A 19196-nucleotide genomic window follows, 5' to 3' on the forward strand; every position below is an offset into this window, starting at 1 on the left:
ACGCTTCAGACGCGGAGGATAACTCCGACCACATGGGCCTTATAACTCCAATGGACTACAAAGTACAATGGACAGCTCTCTGAGATATTAATTTGTTACTACCACAAAGTTGATCTGGGAATAATTGTGTGTGTGTGTGCGCGTGTGTGTGTGTGTGTGTGTTTGTATATATATATATATATATATATATATATATATATATATATATATATATATATAGCCGCAACAGATTAAAAAAATAATAATAATGGCATGTTAAGTGGATATTTTTTGGATCAGCAAAATCTCTCTTGAGTAATGTAATTTATACTGTCGAGACTTCAATGCAGCCGCACTTGGAACTATTGTATAAATGATACTTTCCAAGCGCTCCAAATAATATAGTCCCAAGTTACACTTGTGAGCGGGGGTCCCGATAGCTCAGTTGGTAAGGCACTCACTTCACATGCAAAGGGACTAAGATCGATTTCGGGTGCAGTGAAGATATTTCTATTGTAAAGAACAATTTTAAAACTACAAGGACCATATGAAATAAAAAAAAGATATACAGCAATCATTAAAATAAGGCGTAAATTGCGATTTACTAAGACACCACGACGATCAATGAATTCAAGACATGACAAGACGAATCATTGCAAGTTGTATCCATGGAAACGGCGTCATCTTGATGTTACGAAATGTTATCGAATTTAGACCCAAATCATAAAAAAAATCTTTTTTATAAAAACAGACATCAGTGATTCTCATTTCAAAATAATATTATGAACGTAAATTAATTAAGAGTTACAGTGCAATTAAGCTGTATTCGCAAACGAGCGAACCGTTATACAGTATCTCACCCGGAAATACACCCACTTTTGTGAGAATCTGACATTGGGCATTTCCGTTTCCACATCAACCCTTTTGCCTTTGACTTTCACTTTCTCGACCCATTACAACACAAAGCATTCTTCGCCTTTCTAAAGTAAAATAACAAACTATGGCTTCTCTTGCAAGACGACTTGTTACTCTTAAAAGTTATCAACGGGTAAGTTGTATCCTCATACCATTTCCCACTTTCTTTTGATATTTTGTAGTTAAGTAACTGTAACGGTCAAAGTCGAAACTCGCACTGTAGGTAGTTGCATGAAAATTTGAGATTGCAGCAATTGTTTTCAAAATAGTCTCATGCTATTCTGCAAGAAATACACTTTTCAATGGTACCAAAATTATGACAATGTGACAATTAGAACCAAAGTTACGGGATTATTAGTCCGCAAAAGTGGACCAAAATACTTAATATAATTTAAGAGGAAAAAAGAAACTAAAACTGTGACCAGAGAGCAACCGAAAAGCGGGGGAAATGGAAAATCACGGTTATTTGGGGTGGAATACATATAAAACCATATATCAAAATGATCGCAAAGGAAAGACGAAGCAAATTTTTAAAAAATTAAATGATTATTATGCAATATTATGCAACGTCATGCAATTACATAACCCTAGAAAATGAAAAAAAAAGACGCGAGGAACGGATAATAACTTTAAAAACAGATTTGAGGGTGGTCTTCTTCCAGAGCATGCTTACAATACTATGGCTATGATTAATTTTGAACACAAAAATTGTTTAAAACAAGAGGAAAGGAGCGTAAACGTATGAATTTAGACACTAAAGTTGTGTCCTTGGGGAAGGCACTTAATATTTGGCATTGGCAAATGAGCAACAGACGAAAGATGACTGGTATTCGGAGAGAAGAAAAAAAAAACAAAAAAACAATGAACAGGGCTAGAAATAAAGTTGAACAAGTGTCAGTAAATGCAACTTGCAAATGTACTGCCCAATGTTTTTGCATCCTTGGACAAGACATTTGGGCACCAACAGTACTCGGGAGAAACAAGCTTGCCGCTTTATATATGCAAACATGGTCAGTGATAAAAATGCAAAATTAAAAACAAGAACTACATAAGAGTGGTAGAGAAAACTTAACCTGAAAATGCAAAATTGAATATTACGTAACATATTACATAATAACAAACAATAAGCCGATAAATACCGACACTTTGCAAACTTTCTGCAACATAGGCATGTCATATATCAAACTGAACATCTCGAAGAGATGTATCATATGACTAACTATTAAACTACATTAAAATTGAAATGAACTTTAGAAAATTTGATAATTGCTTTGCATTCAACATCACTAAGAGAACAGATTAAAGGGTACTCACGTACTGACTCGCTTAAATCCATAAGATGGCTGATATGTGGCAAAAGACAGAAGACAACAAAATCTAGGCACTCTGGGTTGTTGGCTGCATGGAATGTAGACACAGGCAATATCCAGGTAATGATACTGAATAAATACATCGAAGTCCAAGCAATGATACAGAAGTAGTTGGGGGAGACTGACGATCGAATTCATGTTGTTACTTCAATTTCATATTTAAAATACAAGGCAGATTATTGGAGCTGGAGGAGGCAGTCGACGGGAGTTGGAGGTGGCAGACAATCAAATTCATGTCGTTATTTCAGTCTCATATTTAAAAATACAAGACAGACGACTGGAGTTAGAGGCGGCAGACGACTGGAGTTGGAGGTGGCAGACAATCAAATTCATGTTGTTATTTCAATTTCATATTTAAAAATACAAGGCGGATTATTGGAGCTGGAGGAGGCAGATGACGGGAGTTGGAGGTGGCAGACAATCAAATTCATGTTGTTATTTCAATCTCATATTTAGAAATACAAGGCAGATTATTGGAGCTGGAGGCGGCAGACGACGGGAGTTGGAGGTGGCAGACAATCAAATTCATGTTGTTATTACAATTTCATATATTCAAAAATACAAGGCAGATTATAGGAGCTGGAGGTGGCAGACAATCAAATTCATGTTGTTATTTCAATCTCATATTTAGAAATACAAGACAGACGACTGGAGTTCGAGACGGCAGACGACTGGAGTTGGAGGTGGCAGACAATCAAATTCATGTTGTTATTTCAATCTCATATTTAAAAATACAAGACAGACGACTGGAGTTCGAGGCGGCAGACGACTGGAGTTGGAGGTGGCAGACAATCAAATTCATGTTGTTATGTCAATTTCATATTTAAAAATACAAGGCAGATTATTGGAGCTGGAGGAGGCAGACAATCAAATTCATGTTGTTATTTCAATTTCATATATAAAAATACAAGGCAGATTATTGGAGCTGGAGGAGGCAGACGACTGGAGTTGGAGGTGGCAGACAATCAAATTCATGTTGTTATTTCAATCTCATATTTAAAAATACAAGGCAGGAAATGAAACATGAAAATGTGGTGTCATAATGAACGTCTGACTCTGAAAACAAAAAAAGTACTTCGATTATGATTAAATCAACAAAATTAAAAGTTATATAATAATTTTTGTTGTGGTAAAGAGTAAAGTAATGAATGAAATATACTTGAATTGGCTCTATCATGCTATTCTGTATTATTTGTATTGAAATTAACCACATTAAATTAAACCAACACACTTAACCTGCAGAACAAACAAAAATAAAAGATAAAAAATAATATCAGTGGAACATAATTTTTAGTTGTCCGGTATCATCCCAGTTAAAAAGTCATTTCAGTTTCAACATTCATTCATAAAATAAAACTAAAATTATGGATGGGACTATTTTCAGTCTTTTTACAGCAATTATTTAGCTTGAAATTATTTATACAAGTCACAAAAGCAAACGCAGTCGATAGTTTACAGACTGCACTGTACACAGGAGACTCGGGGATACATCGAGAGGCAATCCTGGTTGGCCGTCGCCAACTTCATGAACACGCATCGTATTTAAAGTCACTAAAAGACGCTTTCGCCAGCATCAATCACCACCAAAATTCACACAAATAGAGAAAAATGGTTGGCGAATAATATAACATTAATTAAAAATAGGTAATATAATGAAAAATGTATTTAAAATGAAGTTAAAACTTACCAAATTTTCAAACAGCTGGCATCTGAACAAAGAATGAACGGATTAAAAATCTGAAAACGCCGCCTGATGCGCTGGCTTCTCCTCTTTAAAATGAGACCGGAAGTGACGAAATTAGTGCACAGGAAGCGATTCCACGGCAATGGAAGTAAAACTATGTTCACCGGTAAACACAATTTTCACTCCAGAGCCGTAACATCGATATCGGGGCTCGATCAGCGGCTCAGCCACGGGCGATGCGACTACCTACGCACTGGCACTGGCTGTTTCGATTTAAAAGGGAGTTTAACTTTACGTCGTGTTTTTATGCACCTCCGTTGACGGTGTATCTTAACGGATCGTTTTTATACACCTCCGTCACGCATGCGCATTCCAACCAATTTCATTAGCGATATTGTGTTTCTGCATTTGGACATGGCGAAAGTTATATTGTGACATCTGTAGGATGTTTTTGTTAATAAATTTATATAAAAATATTAATAATTAAAAAAAATCGAAATATAAAACCAGAAAATAGAAGTTGCATTGTTGAAGGTAAAATAATGTTTTAGAAAGACCTTATTAAATGTGTTGAACAGTCAGGTGGCTCCGTAGCGCAGTGGACAAGCTGTCAGACTCCAACCTTGAAAGTACCGGGTTCGATTCCCAATGATGGCTTTTTTTTTTTTTTGATTTACTTTGTTTTTGTTTGCTTTTTTTTTTCTTTCTTTTTTTTTTCAAAAACTTTTTATCATGTTTTTAAAAAAACTTTGATTTTAATTTTCTAAAATTATTTATTTATTTGAGATCAGTATTTGTGTGCCATGTTTCTTTTTACTTTTGATTTTTTAAATTATTGTTATTATTCTTTAATTTATTATCATTGTACATCGGTAATCACTAAGCAGCGTGCTAAACTACAATCTAAAACTATTTAAACCTCATGGACGTATGCAACAACAACTTTACCATCACTGCCAACGGAGGTGCATAAAAACGGTGCGTTTTTGTACACCTCCAACAGAGGTGTATAAAAACGCCACCTTAACTTTAACAGAAATTCTAAATGCGTAGCTCATACAATTGAAACTATTTTCATAACATGAAAGAGCTGGCAACACTGATTACAAAACAGTTTGAATTTTGTTTCTATCATGATTAGAAATGTAGTTACGGCAGTTCAAAGTCTGAAATTTCAGACTGATTTTTACTTTTACCCCAAAATTACCATTGGAAAGTTGTGACGAAAACGGCGTGCCGTTAATAAAAAATGGTTAAAACAGTCGATATAGAGTTTTTATTTACATATTGTATACCAAAACGTTCGTCTAATCGAGGACAATTCATTTACATTAATAAAGAGGAAGATACAAATTTCAAAATAGGCTGTCATTATCCCCAGACAACTGTCTGAGGATAATGAAATTCGTCTGGGGATAACGAAATTTCGTTATCCCCAGACACATATTTGAAACTCAGCTCTTTTAAACAATCATCCACATTCCAGAATATGGAATGTTTCCAAATGCACGGAGAAATAAGGAAAGTTAATAAAATATCTATTAAAAACATAAAATTATCCAACATTAAATCAGTTGTTACTACATATACACAATATGCATCGACTTCGAAGTGGGTGTCATGGCCGAATGGTTTAGTCGTCTGCCCTGGAAGTTTTACCAGAATCGATGTTGCGGGTTCAAATCCTGGTTCCGCCAGCAAACAAACAGAAATAGTCAGAGAGCGACCAAATGGTCAGATCGAGGAGAAAAAAACAAACAATAATTTAAAAAAAAAGAAATTCATGCTCAGAAACGGAACAAAAGGCCAAACAAAAAGGAGAAAAGAATAGACTCGCACAAAAAAATAAAAGAGGTGGGTGGAGGATGGATGGGACATTTATCCCTTGCAACGTTCTGTAAAAAGAAGACGGAATTTTTTAAAAATAATATTTTTAAAGAGCGGAACCAGGATTCGAACCCACAACGTCGATTCTGGTAAAAAAACTCCCAGGGCAGACGACTAAACCATTCGGCCATGACACCCACTTCAAAGTCGACGCATATTGTGTATATATGTAGTAACAACTGATTTAATGTTGGTTAATTTTATGTTTTTATAGATATTTTATTAACTTTCCTTATTTCTATGTTCATTCGGAAACATTCCATATTCTGGAATGTGGATAATTGTTTAAAATAGCAGAGTTTCAAATATGTGTGGGGATAATCACAGCGTTCAATATAAAACATTATATAATATGATGCAAATTTTACATAATCAAACAATCGGCTAGACATAAGAATAAGAAACATCATTTCCCATATCACTTTTGGATTTATCCCCAATATCTCACTGAAACAATGCAAATTGCGCCCCTCTTTGATTTAATTCATAGATTAAAGAAGGGTTTGAGACAGAAATTTAAATGAAAAGATAATTTTCCGTAATGACATGAGTTTATTATTACCTCTGACAATTTAATTGCATAAATAAAATGGCAGAATGAAAAAGTTCAAATAAATTGAAACGGATTCACACAAAGGCAGTTTGTCTATTTTAATTGGAAGGAAAGTTCTGGCCTTTAAAAAATTCTGCTAAACCACTTTGGCTTTATTGACATTACCATTACATCATTTGAACTGACAATGAATTTTATCTTCCCCCCCCCCCCCCCCCCTCTCTCTCTCAATGTGTGGGGTTGTCAGGATTTATGACAAATAGAACTTCTTACCATAATTATTATGGGAAAGAAACTTGATGACTTGATGGCAAAGTAAATTTAAATTAAAGCATTTGGTATTTTTATAATATCGATATTATTAATATCGGATTTTACAAAGACAAGAAATACACGAAGTTTTAAAATTAAAACTATAAAATGCCCATGAAAAAGTTGGAAAGTATGTTATTTAAAATAGAAACATAGTAAATAATGGTACTGAAAATATTATGGACTAAATTTAAAATAATAATTAACTAAATTAAAAAATATTGATATGAATATCGATATCGTCGGGCAGCCTTGATGGAAAGATAATGAAAACATGGCATTTCAGCGCAGAGTTAAAAAGAGTCCTGAAATTTGGCATGAATTAAGATTGGATGTTATTCTACAAACAACCGTTTTTATTTTAAAAACACACACTTTTGTAAATAAAAATTTTTTTAAATTGCCAAATTTAAACTTCATGATAACTCCTGAAATTTTTGATTGACTTTTCGTTACTTGGCACCATTTAAACGGAAATTGAAAGACGAAAATAATGATACCCAAATATATGCGATATTCCTCTTCATAATGAAGTTATGCATCTTTAATTGAACCCCACTAAACACGGACGGCCATTTCCAGAGCGGAGTTTCAAAAAAGTGTCTGAGAATAATCATAATGTTAAGTTTAACTGATTGATGTGTGTCTAGATACTACTGAACTGTACTGTGACATTAGTTCCATGGAGCGGAGTTTATCCCGGTTTCAATTGCATGAAATGGACAATAGCAATTGCTTGCTATCCTTTGGAAGAGGACGCTAGTCTAACGCAAAGCATTTTTAACCAGATCTAACAGACCCATCTTGCCATTCACTGCTGGGTAGACAAGGGGATCAAAAATAAAATCTCGACTGCACCCTCGACACTTTTGTGTGTGAAACGAGTGCTCTACCTACTGAGCTCAGGATCTCCTGGCAAGCCATATACCTCACTATATTTTCATGGCAGATTTTATCTTAATGCTCTTGAGATATCCTATGAATGAACATCAAAAAAATTTGAAAGAATAACTTTGTAACAGTTCATTAAAAGAAATATTTTTTTTTTCAAATTATTCATGCTGTGATTTCTATCTGACTTTTGTCACTTTGGTGGCTAAATTCTTCAAAATAACTCATTTTGTACTGGATTTTTTTCAAATGACAAATTGAATAGTTTGGACAGAAGTCAGCGTCAGCCATTTTGTACGCATGACTCTCAAATGGTTATAGCTGAGCCATTCACTCATGAGTATTTACCATGGGCTTTTGTAGCTTTAATTTTACATTTTCATTTTTTTTTTTTCAATTCATCATCGTCAAAACAAAAGTTTTCATTCAAATTTCAGCATCTGCCCCTCATCAAGCAAGTCAGATGCCTAAACTTGCAAGAGTTCCAGAGCAAGCAGCTCATGGCTGATAATGGCATTGCTGTACAACACTTCAAAGTAGTAGGGTCTAAAGAAGAGGCTGCTTCCGTTGCCTCTAAACTCAGTATGTAGTTATTTATAAATGTTTGGGTTTTTTGGGGGGTTTTTTTTGTTAGCATCTTGGTTTTGTACTAATTATTTAAGATGTGAAAAAATATTTTAAATCTTGTGGTTTCATTTACTTTTGGGAGGGTATTAATAAATTGATATAATTTTATCATCGTGATATTGGTTTTAAAATAACACGATGCTAGAATTAATTATATTCAAGAATTGTATGAAAAAATATAGTTGAATAGTTTTTGTCACCAGTATTCAATTTCTCCTTTTGAAATTTGGATTATAAGTGTATTAAATATTGTATTATTTTCCCACTTGGTCCCTTTCACATTTTACTCAAATGTTACTATTACAGGCTTAATAACATTATAATTTGATTCAAAGCTGCGAACAAATAACTTCATTATGAAGTAATACCTATGTGTTATAAAAAAGTCGCATAGATGATTATTGTCCCTCAAAATTTCGGAAACCTCGAAAAGTCCTAAAATTGAGATTTTATCATATTGCGCTCTGCTCACAGCACCATTTCAACCAAATAAAATATACTTTTTTTTAGTGTGGTACATAACAAAATTTAGTTCTTTTTTTTTTTTTTGGAATAGAAAGAAATTTAATCGATTAGTACTTTCATCATTTTCTGAAATCTGTTTTCAGAGGTGGATGAGTATGTTGTTAAGGCTCAAGTACTGGCTGGTGGTCGTGGTAAAGGCACATTTGACACTGGATTTAAAGGTGGAGTTCATCTCACAAAGAAGTGAGTTCATCATTTGGATTGGATTAAAATTCCTGGCAATACTAGATAGCCGATAGTGTAAAGAAAACTGTTTCATTTTGGAATATTCACCGTTTCTAACATAGTCTGCTGTTTGCCTGCAATTTGTTCCTGGTCTTTCTCTCACGTTTTTAAGGGCAAATTAAAGTGATTACACTTGGAATAGGAAAAGAAAAATGCAAATAAAACAATTTAGTAGTTAGATAAAAGAATGAATAAAACAACAACAAAAAAAAGCTAATGATAATAAGCCTAATTGTGAATTCATATTTTATGGGCACCAATGAACTGTGCTGAGACCTAATATTTTTATTTGTGAAAAGTAATTCAAAATCATAATCCCTTATATTCAAAATTATTGGAAGATGCCATAGTACCAAATAAAACATTAAAAGAATTCTGTCCTCATTTTGGCAACATTGTTTAAAAGTTCTTCATAAATGATTTGAAGAAAAGGCATCTCATTACAAACCTTTGACAGTGCACTCTAGTGTTTTTGGATTTTTTCTTTCCAGCCCAGTTGAAGTCCAGGGACTCGTAGAAAACATGCTGGGGAATAAATTGGTCACAAAACAAACAACCAAAGATGGAGTTAAAGTAACAAAGGTCAGTTTTGTTTTTTTTTAATTGTAGATCTGTATAGTTTTAGTGCTATTGTTTCCACTAGAAATAGGAGACCCTTAACCAAGTTACTGCTGGTAAAGTAGACATTAACAGATCCAAATTAGGTGGATAGAGAGGTTAGTGTTTGTTTTGTTTTGTTTGTTTGTTTTTAGTTTTGTAATTATTTTAAAACTTGGAGGGAATGTCATTTTTCTTCTTTTTTTTTTCTTTTTTTTTTGACATATCATTTGATTTACTAAATTCATAAATAGAAATGTGGAAAAAACTAAAGACAAAAGTCGTCTCACAAAGAGAACTTTTTTTTTATGAAACTAAAATCCTAACCAGCAGATTCATGAAGCTGGAGTTTGTTCCGTTTTTTGCAGCATTAAATGACCGGTTTCAATTTCGTGCCTTACTTTGGATAGGACACTTGATTATTTTAGAGAAATTTCCACTAGAGTTAGCAGACGATCTACCAAGTTACTGCTGGTAAAGTAGACATTAACAGATCCAAATTCGGTGGATAGAGAGGTTAGTTATTTTTTCTTGATGTTAATTTCACCCTCTGCACACAGGTGATGGTGGCCCAGGCACTGGATATCACAAGAGAGACATATTTTGCCATCTTGATGGACCGAGGACATGGTGGACCGGTGTTAGTTGGATCGCCTCAGGGTGGTATGGACATTGAAGAAGTTGCAGAAAAGACCCCAGAAGCCATTTTTAAGGTATGTTTACATGTATATATCCTAGGTTTATTTGTATATTGGCGTATATTGCCTGCAGATATGATATTATCCATAGAAATATATCATTACTTATTTTGTCTACATTCAATTTTCAATTGATTAGAATAATGTTTGCTCATTTAAATTTCCTACTTGTTCAGGACATTTTGTTAAAGTTCTACCACCCTGGAATTAATGATATCATCTGAAGTACCATCATTAAAAAAAAAATGTTGTTCATTCACATTCATTGTTTTCTGGGGTTTATTTTTGTTTTTGTTTTTGTTTTTTTATTTGGGTGGAGAGGGGGGGGGGGTAGGTTCCCCATTTAGACTTGCCCACTTTGAATTCAGATGGTAGATTTTACACCAAAAAAATATGCAAAACATTCATGTAAACTATTCCTTGATTAAAGATTTATTAAACCAAATTACAAATTATAACCCTTTGTTGTTTTTGTTTTTCAAAAGATATATTTCTCTAGGTTACTTATTTTCAGATAATACTACTGAAAATTACAAATATAGGAATCATGACTAACATTTTAAAATTCTTTCCGAACACGTCTTGAATCCAAAATATATTGCCTTTGTGATCGTTTTCTGTTTCAATTATCATTATTACAAATTGCCGTTTAGTATAAATGTAAAAATTTTGTTTTAGTGTCTTGGATCTTTTTTCAAATTAAAGAAATGTTTGAAATTACAATTCAATTGTTTTTTGGAAATTTTTTTTAGACAAATCTCGACACTTAGTAGCATTTTTTAAAACTAGCACATTCCTACTCCTGAAGATAAAAGGTATAGTTTCTGTGATTGTATTTTATCATTACAGCAAGCAGTGGATATTACAGTTGGTTTGACAGATGAGCAGGCAATGAAGATGGCACTTAATCTAGAATTCACAGGAGCCAAACAGAAGCAGGTGAGATAGACAATTGTAGCAATTCAACTGTTTGATTGTTTAATTAGATGGTTCTTTTGTTTTTAGTTTTTATATGTTATTTATTTTTTGTTTTGTTTTATTGTTTTCTTCTTTTTCTGTTTTCTTTTTTTGTTTGTTTGTTTGTTTTATTAAGTAATGATAGCCAGCAAATAGATGTATGTATATATATGTATATATATAGACATGAAAACTCAACCAACAAACTGTAGTTCAGCTACACACAGAGGAGACCTCACAGATAGTTAATGGTTTGTTATTTCCCCCTTTGCTTTAAACATCAATTGGAATTTGATTTTAAAAAAATGCAAATCACTGTAATGAATGAAGGGTTAGAGATGGATGTCTGAAATATAGTTCAGATTAATCGAAACAGATTGAATGCTATCTATTCATATGATTTATCATCTTAATCATTAGACCTTTAACCTCAAAGTTGATTTTTCATCTTCTTATTCCACCCTGTCGACCAGGCTGCCATTCAGATGCAAAGGCTTTACAATTTATTTTTGAAAGTTGATGCCACTCAAGTAGAGATCAACCCGTTTGGAGAGACAGATAAAGGAGAAGGTAACAATAATTGGGTCTGTTTTAAGGACAAGTTAGGTATTCTGCATTATAAAAAGATTTTCCAAATATTAAAAAAAAAACCCAGAAAAATTGAGCTTTTATAAAGCGCAGTATCCACTAAACTTGCTCAAAGCGCTTTACAAAGCGTCCCTGTTCAACAGTAACACATGAGAGAGACATGATGCCTGTTAGGCGATATTGCAATTTTTTCAACAGAGACAATGTTGTTGGTGACCAGGTACTCATTTTGAAACTGAGTACGGTGAAACAATGTGAGTAAAGAGCCTTTTCCAAGGACTCCACTATGCGCCGAGTTAGGCTTGAACCCAGGATCTTCCGATTTGAAAGTGAGTGTCATACCACAAGACCACATAGCCACACATCAGAAAAAGTGTGTATTAAACAGTGCCAGACACACTCTTTCTGATATTTATCTTACATCAGTGCCTGCTTCCTGATTTACCACTTTGATATTTTCGAAATCTCACTTTGACAAAATTTTCTATTAATTTAGACTTTTTTTTTTTTAAAGATCTTCCATATTTTGAGATTATGTTAACATGAAGCAGGGGAATTGTGATCTGAATGAAATTGGCCTGAACATTTAAATAAAAACTGAAAGAAACTATGACTTTTGAACAAAAAAAACTATGGGATGCAGTCCAATAGGATTCAATAGTCTGATCTCACGCTGCCCAGCAACAAACAGCTTGGTTCTAAACAAAGAAAATTGGTGCTTTTTATTCTTAGTGCTAGCTAAAACTTTTTCACATGTCATGTGATCAGATTGTTTAAAAGTCGAAGCATAATCAGATTTATAATGTTTTACTCCTCTGGATACATTTTTATGCTTGTCGGAGAAGTAAGTATTTTATAAGGGCATCCGCCATTGTTCCAATAGTTTAGAACCAGTTACTAAGTTACTATGAGTCATACGAGGGATGTGACGTCACGCCTGCTGAAACCTATTGGAACTGTCTGGAAAGAATCGTTTTTCACTTTTCAATGTATTATTTAAAACTCTCATTTGATTAGGATCAGCTTCAGCTCAAATAAACTCCTGTGGAATGCTGAAAATAGTATTAATCATCCAAATCTAATTATTATTATATGCCCCCCCCCCCCTTCCACTTCAATCAGGTTTAACCTCAGCGTCAACTAGATGCATAAATATGAATTTTAAGTTATAATTGCTAGAAATATGAAATTTCAATTCGTTTGTGATTGTTTTTTATTTTTTTATTTTGTGTTATTTTGTTTTTTGTCTTATTTTTGTTATGTTTTTTTTTTTTAAGGGGGGGGGGGGGTTGCGCTCAGAGAAACTTTTTTATTTCTCCTCAAAGAAGCATATATTTTATACCAAGTTTCAAGTTTATGGCTATAAGTTAAATTTTCATCATTCAAATCACCGCCAAAATAATGCCGTTTTGAGATGACGGCTCTCATTTGAGTTAGATTTTTCATGGCGTGCTAGTTTTTACTTATCTCCCTTTTCTTTTCTCTTTCTTTTTTGTTTGTTTTTTTTTTTTTAAATTTATTTGATTTGTTTTGTTTTTTTTTGTCCCCTGAAAATTCGTTATCCATTAATGATCTAAAGTTCTGACTAAAAATCTCTTTCACAGTTTCAAAATTATGAATTGTTTTTTTTTTGTTTTTTTTTTCCTCATTTCCTTCACAGTTGTGTGTTTTGATGCCAAAATCAGCTTTGATGACAATGCTGGTTTCAGACAAAAAGACATATTTTCCATGGATGATATGGCTGAGAGCGATCCAAGAGAAGTTGAAGCTGCCAGACATAATCTTAACTACATTGGGATGGATGGAAATATTGCATGTCTGGGTAAGTCAATTTCCGATTGTAGTTTGGTATAGATTAGCAAGTCTGCCTCTACCACTTTTTTATTTTTTTTTGCGAGGATTTTTGCTTGCATTTTATGATCTAGAAAAAATCTCAGTAATAGTCAGTCACATTGAGTCATGTAATTTTTCTTCTTTTTTTTTTTTTTTTTTTGGTTCTTTTTTTGTTCTTTTTTTTACATTCAGGGTGCTGATAGCTCAGCAGTTACAACCAATCTCTTTTCTCTCCCCTCCCCCCCCCCCTGCCTTCCCTCCCTTGATGTTTTAACAGTCTGCTTGTCTCTTCCCACGTTTTAGATATATATTGGTCCACCATCAGTGTAATTATATATATATATATTTTTTTTTTTTTTTTCAGTTAAATGACTTAGAGCACGATGCTTCCTTGAGCATTTATATAAAGCAATATTCTCTCAACCTGCTCAAAGTCAAAGCACTTTACAAGGGGTCCCCATAGCCAATAGTTTAACTTGCAGGATGACATTAGGCGATATTACATTTGTTTTGGACAAGACAACGCTGTTAATGACCAGGTACTCTTTTTACACCTGAGTATGGTGAGAAAATATGAGTAAGGAGGAGCCATTTCCAAAAACTCCAACTATGCAATGCTTAGAACAGGACTCGAACCCTGGACCTTCCAATACAAAGACAAGTGTCATACCACAAGATAATCCATATAGATTCATTCTTTCTTTCTTTTTTTTTTTTTCTTTTTTAAAAATTTTTCTTTCTATTATTGTTGTTGCTTAAACTTCCTCCCACTACATCGCTTTTTTGTCGTCTATTCTTGAAGTGAATGGTGCTGGTCTGGCCATGGCCACCATGGATATTATCCATCTGTATGGAGGATCCCCTGCAAACTTTTTGGATGTCGGAGGATCTGTCACAGAGGACCAAGTGTTTCACGCTTTCAAATTGCTCACTGCTGATTCACAGGTAGGTGTTTTTAACACATGATAGATAACACATTGGTGTATCTTGTGAGGAAACGGTCTTTGAAATTCATAGAAACATACTTACTGACGTCAGTTGTGAGAAAAAGTTGTTTATTTTGTTAAGAAACAATAATTCGATGTGATAAGTAATATGTGTTGTTTATTAATCTCCATGCATTGAAAAATTTAGGTTGTGTATATGTTGCTCTACAATGAGTTTACAATTTAAATTGAAATGGATATTTTTGTAGAGAAGTTTCACAGTCATAATGTTCAGTGCGTTTTACAATTCTTCAGTTATTCCCCTTGGTGGCCATAATGAGCCATATATCTATTTAAAACAATATAATTTGCCTTTTAAGAATCTTCTTTAATCTTCTTTAGTACAAGCACTCTTACATTGTTTATCAATGCCTATATACTCATCAACACTTGGATCCACTGGAATCTGTTAATGTATAAACAAGGTATATATCTTAATAGTGTCCAATCACAATCTATAACGATCTTTTGTTTTACTATGTCTAAAGCCTTGAGCATTCAAATGATAAAAGGATCATGTCATAAAATGAAATTAAATAATAACAATGATGAAATCTTATATAGCGCTGTAACTAAAAAAAAAACAAACAAAAAAACAGCCGACTCTAAGCACTTATATCACATTGACTAAAAAAGAAGTCATTCAAATTGTTGACAAAGTGAAAGTAAAAAATAGCCAAAGAATGCAAGAATATCGGCATTTGTAATTTATTTTTGTTTCCTGACAATCACGACTTCAGCAACAATTCTGTTCGAAATCTTTTTATCTATTTATTCATTTTGATTTTTTTAATTTTATTATTATTATTATATCCTCATTCAGGTAAAAGCTATTCTGGTCAACATATTTGGAGGTATTGTGAACTGTGCCACTATTGCCTCAGGCATTGCCAATGCTTGTAAATCCATCAACCTGAACATTCCTCTAGTGGTCAGACTGGAAGGTAAACGTGTCATTGTGTTCTGGAGGCTAGTTTACGTGGGAAAGAGATTATTAGTCAGAGGACTTTGTTTTAAATGGTGCGGCTATGTGATCTTGTGGTATGACACTCGCTTTCGGATCGGAAGATCCAGGGTTCGAGTCTCGCGCTCGGCGCATAGTTAAGTCCTTGGAGAAGGCTCTGTACTCACATTCTCTCACCGTACTCAGGTGTAAAATGAGTACCTGGTCGTTAACAGCGTTGTCTGTGTCCGAAAATTGTAATATCGCCTAACAGGCATCATGTCCTGTCCTACATGTTAAATGTTGCTGTTAACCAGGGGCCCCTTGTGAAGCGCTTTGAGCACATTTAGTGGATATTGCGCTATATAAAGCTTAATTTAAATTTGATTTAAAATATGAAGATATTTTTTTTTCCACTCTACCACTCGGTTTTGCCATGGATGGAACAAGGTGGAAATGATGTGGGTTGTTAACATAAAACTATTTTGAAATTTTGACCTTTACTTATGACAAACACAAAATCTATGATACGTAATAGATTTGGATTTTAAAAGAATATTTTTAAAATATTCCAGTTCTCTTTCTTTTGATGTTCCCAATATCTCAGTTGATAGAGCACTCACCTCACACTAAAAGGACCAGGAGAGGTCTTAGTTTTTTTTCTGACCTCAATGCCCACCCAGATAGCTAGGTCTTTTAGATCGATGAAAAGTACTTTGCCATTGACTAATGTCCCATCCAAAGGGTAACAAGTTATTGCTATGGTTTGATTAATGCCACAGAAACAGGGGTAAACTCCAGCAATATGAGCCTAATGGCTCTGAAGAACTCTTTACTTTTAGATTTGAGTGATTTGATTTTATTAAATGAAACTGTTGTCGCCATTATTTATTGATGAAGGTAGTAGATGAGTAGAGTAAGGATAGATGAAAAACGGACTGTTATCAACACACAATTGTGAACATGACTCCATTGTTTTCGTTTCTTGGGAGGAAGAGCAAGAAGGATAACCTCCTTTTATTACACAAGCAATAAGAAGAGTTCATGGTCAAAGGGAAATAACCATTGATTAAACTACAATCAATACTCAACAGATACATTAATTTTTCAAGGCATCAAGGTTTCCAAGAATTCCATGTACTATATGGTAATAAATTCTAATAGATTGTATAATTTTTTAAATGAAAGCCTAAATTCAGGTATTGTATTTTTTAGACTGTTGAGAATTTGAAATTGGACGGACATTTCCTCATTCAAGTAAATCATTTTGCATTTGTCCGTTGTTGTATCTCTGTAGGCACAAATGTGGAGGAAGGCAAGAGAGTCTTAGCAGAGAGTAATCTCCCCATTATGTCTGCATTTGATTTGGACGATGCTGCACAGAAAGCTGTTGCAAGCTTATCATCATAAGGATTTGGTCCACCGTAAGTTTGGTTTGTTTTGTTTGTTTTTTTCAAAATGTTCAAGGAATTTTAGTCTGATGCTTATTGAGGAAATGATACCCGAATCATCAATATACCTCGTATTTTGTACCTTATCAATTATTGTACAAAAAGATTTTAACAATTTGCACAAATATGATGTATCTTTGGTAATATCAATTCTTCCTGTTAAAGAAATATGGAGCATTATATAAATATGAGTAAAAATCCTGCATTTTGATTTGACACATATTTTTTTCCTAAATTCGGATTTTATTTCTCCAAAAAAGGTGGGTTCTTTTATTGTTGCCTGTGTAGGTCCAGTTGTAACAAAAAGAAAAAGACGGAGGTCATTGTTTTCATCTTGAAGTAGACCTTATGAGTGCAGGAAAATGGGCTGCCACCTGTATTTCTTGCCTTGTTTTTCTCTGCTTGCTTAATACGTGTCCAAACATGAATGTTAAAAGTAAATATTTTGTATAAATGTATATTTTTATAAAAATTGAGAAAAAGATAATTAGAAAATCATGCTAAATGTGTTAATTTTAAATTGGTTTGCCATTACTGTCCAAGTATGTGAAACCACCATACCAATTATTCTTGTGTGTTATCTCTTCATCATGCTTTTTTTTTTCAGAGCCAGTTTAACTATAAAGATCCTGATAATGGAGTCAAGCAGTCTGAAAGAGTTGCTGGTGTTTGATCAGATATGATAACTCATCATAGATTCGAGTAAATATTATTTTAACCTGAAGATTAAAGGGCCAGTGAACTCACACAGGTAGTTCATAATATAATCAATCAGTATTCAATTGGGTTGAAGAAGTACACCAATTTATGAGCATATAAGTATGTTTGGAAGGTGTATTTTGTTGGGGGGGGGGGGGGGGTTTGTTTGTTTTTATTTTGTATTGCATTTGAATATTTCGGCTGTCAAGCATGTTTAGATATAGATTGAGAATGTGATGGTAGTAATGAGAATATAAAATCAAGTTTTTCCATATTTTTGATAATCTGTTATTTTTGTATAAAAGATGATAATTGAATACAGTGTGTATTTTGTACTTGTGTTGTGTGCCATTAAAAGAAAATTGATTCCACTACTTACAATGATGTGCCTGTGTATCCCGTGGTACACATTACAAATACATGCAGATCAGAAACACAATGTCACTTTTAATTAGATTCCTTTTGTGAGCTCTTGTTAAATGTGTTTGTTTTTTTTTTTTCTTAATATGTAATTTTTGGATATTAGGTTGCTGAAATTTGACAGTGTAAAATTTGTGAATATATTTTTATTCTACGATGACTAACAATTTTAAAGGCAGAAATTATGTCAGTTTTGAATTTTTCCACAAAGTGATAAAACACATTTTAGTTTTATCAATTTGGCCAGAAAACTTTTACTCCTAATTTTGATTGATTAATGTCTTCATCTACTTGTCAAAGTCTGAAACTGGAGACTATTTAAAAGCAGGTTTGAAGTGAATAGAAAAGTGCCAGAAGACAATAGAGAATAAAAATTTTTCGCGGCGGTGGTGGGGTTCGAACCTGCGACCTTATTGGTACGACAACTCCGCCTGGCAGGTGAGAGCGTGGCTCTACCGTGTGAGCTATCCACGAACACAAAAATATTCGTTTCAAACCCAAAGTCATTACTAGATCCCTCTCTCACCCACTTCTTGAGACCGCCGATTCGTTCGTACACCACCATCGCGAATAATTTTGACCAGCAGTTAAGCTTAATAGCCAATATTCTCAACACAAACATATAACATAGAAACGATTGAGACATTGAGTATGCTCCGGTGTATGGGGTGAATTTTTAATTCAGAAAAGTGAGTGGAGCAGGCACTTATGTTGGTAACAACAAGATATGAAGTGAATAGAAAAGTGCCAGAAGACAATAGAGAATAAAATTTTTTTCGCGGCAGTGGTGGGGTTCGAACCTGCGACCTTATTGGTACGACAACTCCGCCTGGCAGGTGAGAGCGTGGCTCTACCGTGTGAGCTATCCACGAACACAAAAATATTCGTTTCAAACCCAAAGTCATTACTAGATCCCTCTCTCACCCACTTCTTGAGACCGCCGATTCGTTCGTACACCACCATCGCGAATAATTTTGACCAGCAGTTAAGCTTAATAGCCAATATTCTCAACACAAACATATAACATAGAAACGATTGAGACATTGAGTATGCTCC

At 33.9% G+C, this 19196-nt stretch overlaps 1 protein-coding gene across 1 annotated transcript; it reads left to right on the plus strand.

The window, feature by feature from the left end:
* Positions 1-853: 853 nt before the first annotated feature.
* On the plus strand, positions 854-18462 carry LOC144975361 (succinate--CoA ligase [GDP-forming] subunit beta, mitochondrial-like). Its single transcript, XM_078919363.1, has 12 exons — positions 854-1027; positions 8029-8173; positions 8827-8926; positions 9460-9550; positions 10126-10278; positions 11113-11202; positions 11694-11790; positions 13469-13630; positions 14444-14586; positions 15451-15571; positions 16868-16994; positions 17629-18462. The coding sequence occupies exons 1-11, from the start codon at positions 980-982 to the stop codon at positions 16978-16980; spliced, it is 1263 nt and encodes a 420-aa protein (XP_078775489.1). The 5' UTR covers positions 854-979; the 3' UTR covers positions 16981-16994; positions 17629-18462.
* The last annotated feature ends 734 nt before the right edge of the window (positions 18463-19196 follow it).

The sequence above is a fragment of the Berghia stephanieae genome, chromosome 6, assembly GCF_034508935.2.
Source record: "Berghia stephanieae isolate SIO BIC M18660-M18661 chromosome 6, UCSD_Bste_1.3, whole genome shotgun sequence".
Lineage (NCBI taxonomy): Eukaryota > Metazoa > Mollusca > Gastropoda > Nudibranchia > Aeolidiidae > Berghia > Berghia stephanieae.